Below are 13,725 nucleotides of genomic sequence, written 5' to 3'. Positions count from 1 at the left end.
GTGATGAGGACTCGATACGACTGATAAAGTTGCCAGATTTGAATCCCTCGGCATAGTAGTGTTCGCCATAGAACCTGACGATTTGTATTCTCGTACAAAAGTAATGTCGTTCCGATGATCCGTTTTTAATATACTAGATATCGTTGGTGTTCCAGAGTTCACGGATACCGACGAACCGCCAGTTCCGGCTGGACTGTTGGGGTTGCGTTTTAACTGCATCTCGATGACACCAAGCATAAGATCTTTAACGGTGAGGGGATTGGAATTGTTTGTAGTTGATGGCGGCGAATGCGATGGCGGTGGGACCTGTTGATGCGGTTGCTGGTGTTGTTGTTGCAGTGGCGTTGAATTATTGGCAGTAGTCAAAGTCACAACAACGCTGCTATTTTCTAAATCGGCACCACCCTGACCTTCGTCCGCCGTCTCCTGAAACAATCACCGAACCTCTATCAGACGGCTCTATCGAGAGACAAACTTCTTTCTTATCGAACAATCACAAAAGAATAAAACAAACTCAAGAGAACCATTCGATCAATGGTTATTACAATCAATGGTCAGAATACTGTTTTATGTTTATTTTGCTTTCCCTTCGAACTTGGTACTGAAAAGAAACTTCGTCTTACCGTGGCAGAACTATCATAATCTTCTCTAGTGCCGCCCGAAGCAGCATTACTACCTCCGCTGGTGGAAGACTGTTGCGATGAACCAAGGCTCACCGGCGGTACTAAAGATACCACAGCGATATCTGATAGTTTCTCGCCAAGCTTTTGATCTGTTGATCGCGAGAAAGATATAGGTAAAGTGGTAGATGCAGGAACACCTGGCGTTCCCGGTGCCCCACTTGTCATATTATTCGCTGGACTGCCTGCGCTGGCTGTGTCGCTTGAATCATGAACCTGAACGCAAAGAAAGAACAGTAGAGTTTACTTATTCAAGACTGGCATGTGTGTAACATTAATAATGGATACGATCGACTCGATAAGAAAGATACACCGTGCGTTTTATGATATAGTCTGATTAACAACTAGCTAGTTCTTTGATAATTACAGCCAGTTCGTCGCAGCTACTTGTACTACTGCCACTCTCTTCTTCGTCTGTCAAGCAAGGTCTTCTCTCCTCGCCCAGAGACTGATAATATTCGGCAACCACTTGATCCAGACTCAGCCTTTTCCGATACGCAAAATAATAGATCTTGCACTGATGGTTTGTCTTTCCTGGTATTTGCTCGGCAACCTTCACCCAATTAGTACCATGCTCTCGCAGAGCTCTTCTAAGCTGTTCCAATTCCTCGTCTGTCCATTGTCGAGCCAAAGAATCTGCTGTGTCCTCTGACACTTCGGTACCTCCAGTAAGGTGAGGCGCTAAACGCCGAGATATTCTGTTGAAGCAAGCCGAGCAACATTTTGTGGCGCTGCTCGGTATTTCTGCAAAAATAGAAACAAATATGGGACCAAGAGACCATTTAACTGTATAAATGTAAGGGTCAGACATTCGTGCGACACTTACGAAATTCTTGTATGATCGGGTCACGAATTTCCGCTGGTAGATCGAGCCACTTTACGGGCAACGCTCGCAGTCGTTTCACTCGCGTTTTCGAGTTGGCGTTGTTCAAATTCGGACAACCCGGCAACGGACACGCCGTGAACCGTCCCCTAACAGCTTTGCACCTGCAGGTATTGCACACGCGCGCCCCGGATGCGATTTGATCCTCTCGCAAACCGTACTGAGATGCTTGGCTCCGCGGCAGAGCTCGACTTTGCGTGTTACCTTCGACGATGCTTTGGCAAACAGCACACTCGTGGGGACCAATCTGTCTGCTTCCTTCTGAAAAATAAAATACAACCATGTTTCATTATCGGCCATTGTAACTCAGAATTGTAACTTCATGTTTTGAACGCATGAATTACTGAAACAATTTTTAGGTTATGGGAGAATTTTGTCAACATTTCTAGTTATCTCAACGTCTAGTGATTTGTTATTTTTAGCTTTTCTAGAGGAAAAGGTGCTAATCCTGTTCTAGTAATTTGTTTTTTAAATGTTTTCTGGGGAAAAACTTTTAACTAAAAATAAAATTTAAACTTTAAATAAAATACAACGTTTTCCTTGTAAACGTGACACCCAAAATGGGTCCAATTTATGGTCCTTTGTACCTACGTGTGACCAAAGCGTCACGCAAGATTATGGAGGGTTAAAAAAGTGTGTTTCTGGTCCTCTGTTCAGCCACGGGATAGAACGATAAAGCGATTTCCCGAAAATACGAGTATTTTTGCATTTTCTTCGACATAAAGTTTGGCAAATATAGTTAATCATGGCGGTGGGCTCCAGAGACGGAACTCGGGAGAAAACATTAGCGCCGTTGGCTGTACAGGGGTGCTGGGTGGGGGGATGAAAAAAGATGGAACGACGGTGGTGGAGAGTCAGCGTACGGAAACGGAGCGAGAAACAGAATAATTACCGAGACTTTGCTGGTTAACTAATTAAGGGTGGCCAATTAAAAAGTTCTCTCGCCCACAGTCGCAAACATTGGCGTAGAGGTAAGAGACATGATAAAATCGCTTTGATGGTTTTACCGCAATGGTGCGCCGGGTGAAAAATTTAAGTTTATTCTCCCGACAATTATCGCGATTCGGGAGGTCATTTGCTGAGTAGTTGGGCCACGTGAAATCGCACGAAAGCAAAAGAAAGGGTTCAAGTATTCGTTGTGGGAACGTTTTAGTGTACGTTCATTACGCAATTATTCTCTTTCGTTCGTCGAAGCAAGCTTCCAGATTCTATACAATCGGTTTGTAAACGTTACATCGACTTTTTAACCTCTGCTTCAAAGAACACCTATGTATTTTTAGGTTAGGTTTCTCTGTTACGATAGACGCACGATATTTGCATTAACCCTTCATAACATATTGCATATCGAGTTTCTCAAACTCCTTTACCTCTAGGGACATTTTTCATCTCACAATGTATTTACGGAACACTTAGATTCTATCTATTTGGGTTTTAAAACGAGAAACGTAACAAATTTTGTGTACGCAAAGCTTATTAACTTTATATTATTAAGAATACAGTATGGGGAAATATTAACACATGTAAGTGTTGTTTCACTAGCGGCCATTGTAACTCAGAAGTTAAAATACACTTCATGTTTTAAATGCATGAATTACTGAAACAATTTTAAGGTTAAGGGAGAATTTCGTCAACATTTCTGTATGCTATCCTAGTGATTTGTTCTTGTTAGCTTTTCTAGAGGAAAAAGTGTTAATCCTGTTCTAGTAATTTGTTATTTAAATGTTTTCTAGGGAGAAACTTTTAACCCTTTGCGATCTGTTCGCCATCTAGTGCTATGATAACGATGCACAAATTGCAGCGTACTCATAATAATAAAGAAGAAAAGCAAACTAAATGGCTGAATGGCTCTCAATGAAGCTTTATGTTTAAGTTTCATATTCTCGTTTCAAGATCTGTTTTGGTCCATGAATAATAGCGTTTTGGTTGTTTAAAATAGCTTAAAGTTTGCATCACGATGAGATAAAGGTTAGAACTTCCAGGGTGCTGGTAATCGCTAATGATTTTAAACATTAGCCGTGAACGATTATTATGGGCAGTCGTTCTATGTCAATAACTTTCGCAACGTGCAATATTAGTGTAATTGCCGTAGATTGTGTAATCGTTCGATGCTTCGCACACTTCACATATTGAACTTGCATGGAACATACGATGGCGTTGGTACTAATCTCTAGAGACCTGTCACACGCTACTCTCGTATCTTTCGAAATGCGGAGAAAATTATTGTTGACGCAGGACTGCCGATGGTATTGGCTACATGTAACCAAGAGACGCAGGAGGGACGATATAACTATGCACGGGTCGAGAGGAAGAATTGTATATCCAACAGTCATATAAACGCCATAGGAGAACATTCGCGACACTGATTGGCAGGTAATCCCCCGGAGCGAGAGAAATTGGTTCGCATAATTTAACTGTTACGTATAATCCTTGGACTGATTTTACGCAACTTTGCTCGAATCGATCGCTTTTAATTGCCACGGATCTCTTTTAAATTAAAATATCATTAAAAATCGCTCGTAACAACAAAATCTCTCTATATACACTTTATTTTTGTTTCTTTCGTTAAACAAATGAGATCGAAACGAATTTTAAATTTTATTCGATAGATCGATACGAGAGAAAATCAATTTCTGACTTCGATGTATCGATTCCATTGTTGATGCTTGTGTACGGCAAAATTAAACTTTTAGGTACATTCATCGAGTCTACGATTATGGCGTCGCCTCCCATGCTCGCCACCAGAGGGCTCGCGCTCTCACAAGCGCTCAACCTTCGGTCCCACGCAAATGGAACAGGCTGTATCTCCTAAACGGTTGACAATAGAAAAATATGTTATAAGTCAAAGTTGAATAGTATCAGACGGTGCGTAATATGCAAGTACTTTTATGCACTTTTATGCATTGGTGCATCAGAGAAATGCAATTGCACCTTTTTTTGAATGGAAACCTACATTTATGCATCAGTCGATGTAGTTTCTTATGCTCTACATAAATTGTTGACTAGGTACCAATAAACTAAAGGGGGCAAGGGCAAGGAGAGAAGACACTACAGGCCCTGACGCCATGCTTAGGGCCTCCATAATCACGAGAGATGTATTTTTGTTCTCTTCATGGGTAGTATTTTGGCAAAGTGGAGCCACAATATCAACAAATACGCCGCCCGGCAGGAAGCAACCGTGAAATCGGGGGAACGAAATTATCTAAAGTACAGCACCGCCAATGCCCGAGGGAGGAAGAACAGGGATTGCTGACATCTCCTCGAAGATATTTTTCCCCGGTATACCGAAGCATTCAAGGCCGCGAAACAAAAGCTGGAATCGTACGAACGGCGTCCAGGGTCTTGTTCAAACGATAAACCGAACGGTGAAAAGAGAGACATTACTGTCGTTAAGGGAGACACTTTGCCTGCGTGCTAATTAAGCTGACTCGGACCGACGGCAGGGGGCACGGAGACTGAATATTTCACAACAGGTATCGCGAGAGAACTCGTTATGGAACACCGTCTTCCTCTCGTTCGAGGGCTCTGAGAAGCAATGTTTATAAATTTTTGTAGAAAAATTTATAAGTTAATTTGAATCGAACTTCTCTGGGAGTGGTAACATCTTCAAATTAAAAAGAATAATTTTCATATGCTGTTTCATTTTATTATTTGTTAATTGACCATGTAACCGTTTATTTTAGATCACAGAAATTCTTGAACAGTATTTTATTTTGAGGATACTGAAAATATTTATGATCTTGTTGTTGGCCAGTGAAATTCCACGAGAAACGTGCAAGACTATGCGTAGATATCGTTTATTTGATAATGGTAATACCGATCGGCGATTCAAACAGCCGTGAACAGCCACCCAAGGGTCAGCTAATGAGTTAAACCAACAGGAGAACGTTATTACGCGCATCCACTTCGTGTAATCCCTTGTCTCCGCATTAATAAAGTATTCCCTTTGATTCTGATCATCCAGTTAGACGCAAGGGCGAACGTCTGTGTTGGTGGCATAGGAAAGAACACATGGTTATTCATTATAGCTGGGAGTTGGACATAGAAAGAGAGCCCCATTACCGTAGCTCGAACCGTGAATTAATCAACTTCGTCTAAGCTTTTTTCAACGACACAAAATACTTAATAAAAATCGTTGCACATACTAAAAAATAACGTTCAAATGTCATAATTTTCTTGAAATGTACCTTAAACCAATACACGAGCTTTTACACTTGCAAAAATGTGTTCCAATAGTCATCTTCATTTTTGTAACCGAGCAATACATTGAACAAACTTACATGAAATACGTAACAGCGTGTTTCTTGTTAATTACAAGAAATTACGTAATATTTTACGTAGAATTTTTAATGGAGAATGTGAAGAAAAACAATGACTTTTATCCCCTAAAAGCAAAGGGATTGATATTGCACGAAACTCTTCGAAAATTAAATTTTAACCCGCAAAGAATGAAAATTGACCAAATATCGCGGTTTTAATAGATTAAAGAGATTTGTAGAATACCGTGCAGGATACGCTGTGTTTTTGTTCATTTTTATAAGCGGACAAACGTTAACGCAGCGCAAATGTTTTACATTCGACGAATAGATCCATTTCACCAGAAAGTATGGGAATTGAAACGAATAACCGGAAGGGTGTTCCTCCTCTTTGCGCAAGCGTTTTTTTACTCGCGTATTTATGAGATTAACGGTCGATTCCAATAAAAATGATTAAACTCAAATATGTACCTCGGTTTTTCGTGGTCCACATATGCTGCACGCGAGACCAAGGAATCGTGATTGTCAAACATGTTATAATAAATGCGTGAAATCAATCATGGCGCGTCGACCAGGCGTGGAGTTCTTTATGTAAATAAATGTAACGTTTCATGTTACATCGATCCGAGTTCTTAACCCTTTGGCTTGCAATATCGAGCTCGTGGTTCTTGTCACCGATCAAATTATCGTAAAATTATGTACCTTCGTTCCTGTATTCTTTTCCTCGATATCGATAGCCGTGTATCGCTGTATTTCATTAGTATCGCTAATTACGCTGCTTCGAGGGACGGCGTATCTGTGAGATACGGAGATTATTAAAATAAAAGATCAACATGACGGTTCCGCGTGTATACACGATCACCGCCTAATTAATTAAATTGAACTGCTCGCGAAATTTATTACGTTTCTTACTCGTCGCAGCGACAAATGGGAAAAGGGTCGAGCAAGCATGGAATCATTGCGGTGGGTGCACTGGTAAACGGATTGAAGTCTGAATACGATCTAGCTGTGTAAACAATGCCTTTATTCCTAGAGAAGAGTTGCAAGGGAGGCATAATCGTATCGACTACTGCATCGTTGGGGACTGAATATTATTCTTGAAATCAATAACTCGAGGTAATTGTTTACTTCAGCGATTCCTCGCCGATTTCGATGACCTTGAAATGTGTCATCAAGCTCATCGATACCTACAAAAAAGTATTGGACAACTTTTCTGTAGAGCGTCAAACAAAATTACTAAAAACGAAAAACGAACCTAAATTTTTCGACGAAAAAAAAAAATTCAAATCGTTCTGGAAAAATTATTTTTGGTTGCAGACGTCAATTACAACCATTTTTGGTGAGTAGACATATCCTCGAAATCCTACGCATTTTCGAGAAAAAAAATAGTCTTGGTGCCTAAATTTTTCGGTGAAATTACAAATTTTCAAATCGTTTCAAAAAAATTATTTTTAGTTCCGAGGGTCAATTACAACCATTTTTTGTGGATAGACATACCCCCGAAATCCTACGCGTTTTCGAGAAAAAAAATAGTCTTGGTGCCTACATTTTTCGGCGAAATTAAAAATTTTCAAATCGTTTCAGAAAAATTATTTTTAGTTTCGAGGGTCAATTACAACCATTTTTTGTGGATAGGCATACCCTCGAAATCCTACGCATTATCGAGAAAAAAAATAGTCTTGGTGCCTACATTTTTCGGAGAAATTAAGAATTTTCAAATCGTTTCAGAAAAATTATTTTTAGTTCCGGGGGTCAATTCAGACCATTTTTGGTGAATAGACATACCCTCGAAATGTTACGCATTTTCGAGAAAAAAAATAGTCTTGGTGCCTACATTTTTCGGCGAAATTAAAAATTTTCAAATCGTTTCAGAAAAATTATTTTTAGTTCCGGGGGTTAATTAAGACCATTTTTGGTGAATAGACATACCCTCGAAATCCTACGCATTATCGAGAAAAAAATTCGAGTATTGCTACTGTTACTACTGCTATAAAATACTAAACGCCAGACATGAAAGTTCTTTTATTTTAACGCCAAAAGAGAGCGTCTAATGTTAGTTACTCGTCCATACAGTTTTTCTATTAGTTCGAACAATGACTGTTTTACTGTAATTCCAGATTATCAAAAATGCCTCTCCACTTCTCTCTGGAGGACGAAGATAAGACGATAATTGGATGGGAATTTCCCGACGTACCAATCAGCGGTAGAAAACGGAAGAAAAGCTGTTCGAGCGAGTGGTGTAAGAACGGTTGGATACATCACGAGCACGGAAATCGCGGCTAGCGTATCTTTATAATGTTCAGACAAGCAGACGAAGGGTATATTAACCGTGTGCGGTGTGTACCCACACGTGGATAATCCATTATTTGCGCAACGAAAACGCGGCCATGCTCGCGTCGAATCCAACCGCGCTTCTACCTTCTAATGCACACAGGAACGCGGGAGCTGTTGCAGGCAAAGGCATTAATTGGGATTAAGTAAATCAAGACGCTAATTAGCTCGCGCCAAGAGCGCGCGCGCGAAGCCTTTCGGCCCGACGATCAGCCACCACCCCCCACCCTCTCCACTGCCAAATGTTGCCAGCCCTTCGTGCACCGTTCTCGATATGCATTAAACTCGTTGCTGCTGTCGATTATACAAGGTGGACCGCGAAAACGGTAGATCAACGTTTCGACATCTTCGTTTTTAACACTAGATTCACCTAGTAAATTTGTTTCAGATTCCATAAAGTAACAGAACTTGTATTACTTTTTTTACGATGGTTGTGGCACTGTAAATATCCCAAAGTATGTAATAAATATTAACACAAATTAAAAGGTGCATAATAGAAAATGATTCTCTTGATATCTTGACCCCCACAGTAAAATAGGTGCAATTCAATAATCTCGGATAAATAGATAAGATATTCCTACAGGAATCGTCATTGTAAGTGCAATAATTTTTTATTGTAATTGTATTTTAAATGCACTATTTAGTTTCCCCAACTTATATGGAGACCGTATGTAATTTTATACAGTGTGTTCGGTTACCCCTGAGAAAAATTTTAATGGGAGATTCTAGGGGCCAAAATAAGACGAAAATCAAGAATATCAATTTCTTGACTGAGGCTTCGTTAAAAAGTTATTAACAATTAAATTCGAAAATTTCAAATCATTTTGAAAAAATTATTTTCGCTTGCGGGGGTCAATTACAATCATTTTTGGTGAATAGACATACCCCCGAAATCCTACGCATTCTCGAGAAAAAAATTCCTTACCGAAAATATAATATGTCTGACCATACGTTCATATGTTTCACTGAAATTTCTTGCGTATCTTTAAAACGTCATAACTCCTGAACGGATTGGCGGATTTTAATGTTTAAAAAAGCAATCAACGCGTATTTTAGCGAAGAATATGTAAAAATTTTAAAAATTTTGGAAAAGTTATTCCTTGACTCCACAAAATGAGAAAAACTCCATAAGAATGGTCCAATTTTCAAACAGCCATAACGCCTACAATAGTGAATATATTTATATGAAACTTTTTTCTGAAGTAGAGCCCATGGGTAACTACAAAAAAGTATTAGACTACTTTTCTGTAGGTCGTCAAATAAAATTACTAAAAATCAGAAACGAATTTTTAAGGAACATCGACAGGAGGTAGCCTAAATATTTCGGCAAAATTGAAAAGTTTCAAATCACTCTGGAAAAATTATTTTCGATTGCAGGGGTCAATTGCAATCATTTTTGGTGAATAGACATACCCTCGAAATCTTACCCACTTTCGAGAAAAAAATTCAAGAAGATATGAAATTCTTCGACAAAATTAAAAAATTTCAAATCTTTCTAAAAGAATTATTTTTGGTAGTGGGAGTCAATTTAAACTATTTTTGGCCATTAGACATACTCTCGAAATTCTACCCATTTTCGAGAAAAAAATACGAGAAGGTGTGAAATTTTTCGACGAAAAAAAAAATTTCAAATCATTATGAAAAAATTATTTTCTGTTGCGGGAGTCAATAGCAATCATTTTAGGTGAATAGACATACCCCCGAAATCCTGCGCATTTTCGAGAAAAAAATTCAGTATGGGCGGAACTTTAAACGTTAATAACTTTTTAACGAAGCCTCCATCAACAAATTGGTATTCTTGATTTTCGACCTATTTTGGCCTCTAGAATCTCCCATTGCAATTTTTCCCGGGGGTTGCCGTATACCCTGTATAATTTTGCTTGCGCGATCGTGCTAATTCGACTGTATTTACGTCGACCGGATCGGTTCCCCGGACATTTAATTTCCCCGTCTATTTGCTATGGCTAACGCAATCACAGGCAGACGGTCTTGGCTGCCTATCGTCCATTTATTCATGCGACATCATTAGCATCGCCACTTCTGCCGCTCGTTCAAACGACACAGATATGTTTGCTACGTGTCGAGATTAGCTTTGAAAGAGATGCACCGCGTCAATGGAACGCGCATTATCCATGAATATGCGCTCGATTCTCTTTCAATTGAACACGAAAGTATCGCGCATCTACCGTGCATTTTAAATTAGGCATCGACGGATCGTAGCCGGCGAACAAAGGACGATTTTCAACCCCCATAGTAGCCGATGTGGCTTCGCGCCACTGTAAACCAATAACCTTTCCTATAAATAAAATTCCCACGTTCGTTCTACATTTTTAGTCTATTTTTTTAACTCAATATCGCAGACCACCCGAAAATTGTAAATACAATTTTCTTTTTTATCAGTGGTATCTCAAGTTTAAGGGGTGAAACCACCTATCCCAGAAGTTTTTAACCGAAAATAATTTTTTCAGAACGATTTGAGACACGTGAAATTTCAGGAGAATCGATCATTCATGATCAGACATCATAGTTTCGGTAACGAATTTTTTTTTCGAAACAGGGTAATATTTTGGGGGTATGTGTATCCGCCAAAAATGATTGTAATTGACCCCCGCAAACGAGAATAATTTTTTCAAAATGATTTGAAAATTTTTAATTTCGTCGAAAAATTTAGGCACATCCTCGAATTTTTTTCTCAAAAGTGGATAGGATTTCGAAGGTATGTGTAATAACCAAAAATGCTTGTAATTTACCCCTGTAACTAAATATAATTTTTTTAGTATGATTTGAAATTTTTTAATTTTGTCGAAAAATTTCACAATTCCGAATTTTTTTCTCGAAAGTGGGTAAGATTTCGAGGGTATGTCTATTCACCAAAAATGATTGTAATTAACTCCCGCAACCGAAAATAATTTTTTCAGAACGATTTGAAATTTTTTTTCCCGTCCAAAAATTTCACACATTCTCGAATTTTTTTCTCGAAAGTGTGTAGAATTTCGAGGGTATGCCTAATCACAAAAAATGATTGTAATTGACCCTTGCAACCGAAAATAATTTTTGCAAAATGATTTGAAATATTTTTTTCCGTCCAAAAATTTCACACCTTCTCGAATTTTTTTCTAGAAAGTGAGCAGGATTTCGGGGGTAATTGTAATGGCCAAAAATGATTGTAATTGACCCCCACAACCGGAAATAATTTTTTCAAAATGATTTGAAACTGTTTAATTTTGTCCAAAAATTTCACACCTTCTCGAATTTTTTCCTCGAAAGTGGGTAGGATTTCAAGGGTATGTCTATTCACCAAAAATGATTGTAATTGACTCCCGCAACAGAAAATAATTTTTTCAAAATGATTTGAAATTTATGAATTTAATTGTTAATAACTTTTTAATGAAGCCTCTATCAACAAATTGGTATTCTTGATTTTCGTCCTATTTTGGCCTCTAGAATCTTCCGTTGGAATTTTTCCCAGGGTTAACTGAACACCCTGTATAAATATTTTGAGGTATTTACACTATATCAATTACGTTTTGAAAATACACGAAACGAAGTTGAACATCGAAGACTTTTTTAATCGCCCGAATGAAATAATCTTGAAATAACTTGACGGTAAAACTGTCGGACGAGGTTCAATCAAATATAAAGCCATCTCAGAGATTCATGAATCTCATCGCATCCCGTAGAACGTAGATTTGATTAGTTTGCCAATTACATACTGCGGGTCCATTGAAATTGGATAACGGAAAGAAAGCTATCGCGCGGATCGATGGAACGCAAAGATTGAATAACTGAATTCCTGACGAGGAAACGATCAAAAATTGAGACACCCTTTCTCACATTTCTCAGCCCAATTCACGAAAAATGAATTTCTTTCTAGGCTACATAAAAATGTGCCCCCTTATTAATTACAATATCCTATCGAACAGCCATCGCTGGGTCTTTTTAAACCCATACTTTACCTTTTGCAATATTCATATATTCAGAATATTTCATCCCCCTGTTAGAAGACACAATGATCCTAATTTTGAAATATTTGTCAGTTTTATTAAACCCATGAAATAAAGAGTGCACAATGAGTACCATGAACGTCAATGTTTTAGAAAATGGAGGAAAATGAAGTGTTATCTGGGTCCAAGAAGATCCACCAACCGCCCTACGAGTGTAGAAATGAATTTCTTTCTAGGCTACATAAAAATGTGCCCCCTTATTAATTACAATATCCTATCGAACAGCCATCGCTGGGTCTTTTTAAACCCATACTTTACCTTTTGCAATATTCATATATTTAGAATATTTCAGCCCCCTGTTAGAAGACACGATGATCCTAATTTTGAAATATTTGTCAGTTTTATTAAACCCATGAAATACAGAGTGCACAATGAGTATTAGGAACGTTAACGTTTTAGAAAATGGAGGAAAATTAAGTGTTATCTGGGCCCAAGAAGACCCAACAACCGCCCTGTGTTAAAATTGACAATCGGGAGTTCTTTTGGATAATATACACAGACGAACGAGAAGATTGATCCCCAATTCGTATGGCTTCAGTCGTAGTAAGATTGAACTACCCTTATCGTGAACTCGATGGATTTACCAATCCCCATACGGCCATGAGTCCATGCAAATTAGCGAAGGAAAGGAGAGCCATCAGCGGATCGATGGAACACAAAGAGAGAACGTGAATTTTTGAGCAGGTGAGTATTTATTTCATTACAAGTGATAGAGCGAGGGGTATGGGGGCGGCGGGTATGGAAGCGGGGGCGGAAGCGCGGAAGAGAAGCCGCAGAAAGCCCGCACGGATCCTGGTAATATCGCGAAAAGTGTTTGCTCAGCTTGTCTCGACCGAGCTCGGAGCATTAAACCGCGAGCGTTCTTTCGTCTCCCCGGGATCCAGGGGAACGATACCGACCTCTCCACCGATGTGTACACTTCTGCTCTCGATTATACGTTGCGAGCCAGAAGGGCTATTTCCTACCTCTCGGCCCCCTCCCCCCGGGGGTGAATTTCGATTCCACCAATTGGAACACCGATCAGCGGTGTGTACTTGTCCGTGGGTCGTGACAATTTGACTAACAGCTCGACGGAACACAGGGGGGGGCGGGATCGGAATTGGATTTCGGTATGTTTAGACTTTCAAATCAACGCGTTGTTTAACGATTCGCCGGTGAATTTTATTATTTTTGTAGGAGAATGCTCGCCAATTTCGAGAAGGTTCGTTCATGTTATAGAGAAGTGTTCGAGTGGGTGGGGGGGACCACCACCGTTCACTTATCCGAGCATTGCTGTGTGTTAATTTGTTTTCGTTTTTTAACAATCGATATTTTACGATGAATAAATAAAAATTGATCCATTACACGGATTAACAGCTGTATATTGATTTTATTGATTTCATTGGCTACTCGAATACAATTTGGGGAAGAAAAATATGCTTTCAGAAACGATACTTTCGGAAGACTTCTTTATATCTTGTAAAATAAAAACACTACTTTATATTTGACATTACTTAATGGTCAAACTCATAGTTTCTTTAGTTTTATTATTTCGTAAAATAATACTACTGTACCTTGTACCTGCACAGAGAAGT

General features: G+C 39.0%; 1 protein-coding gene across 6 annotated transcripts in view; it reads right to left on the bottom strand.

Moving 5' to 3' along the window:
- LOC122399617 overlaps nt 1-13,725 on the bottom strand; it is a 75,879-nt gene that overhangs the window by 8,248 nt on the left and 53,906 nt on the right. For 5 of the 6 annotated variants that reach the window (XM_043400414.1, XM_043400417.1, XM_043400412.1 and 2 more), the window contains 4 exons: nt 1,507-1,824; nt 1,048-1,424; nt 624-896; nt 1-426 (listed from right to left, as the gene is read on the bottom strand). The exon at nt 1-426 is cut by the window's left edge and continues 34 nt beyond it. In XM_043400414.1, the coding sequence (XP_043256349.1) occupies nt 1-426; nt 624-896; nt 1,048-1,424; nt 1,507-1,824 (1,394 nt within the window). The remainder of the gene's footprint in view (nt 427-623; nt 897-1,047; nt 1,425-1,506; nt 1,825-13,725) is intronic. The other variant, XM_043400416.1, reaches the window with a different exon arrangement.

This window comes from Colletes gigas, unplaced genomic scaffold (genome assembly GCF_013123115.1).
Source record: "Colletes gigas isolate AHSC1104 unplaced genomic scaffold, ASM1312311v1 Colletes_gigas_Sc00014, whole genome shotgun sequence".
Taxonomy (NCBI): Eukaryota; Metazoa; Arthropoda; class Insecta; order Hymenoptera; family Colletidae; genus Colletes; species Colletes gigas.
Note: the sequence above shows the minus strand (reverse complement) of the source record. Positions and strands in the feature narration are given on the sequence as shown.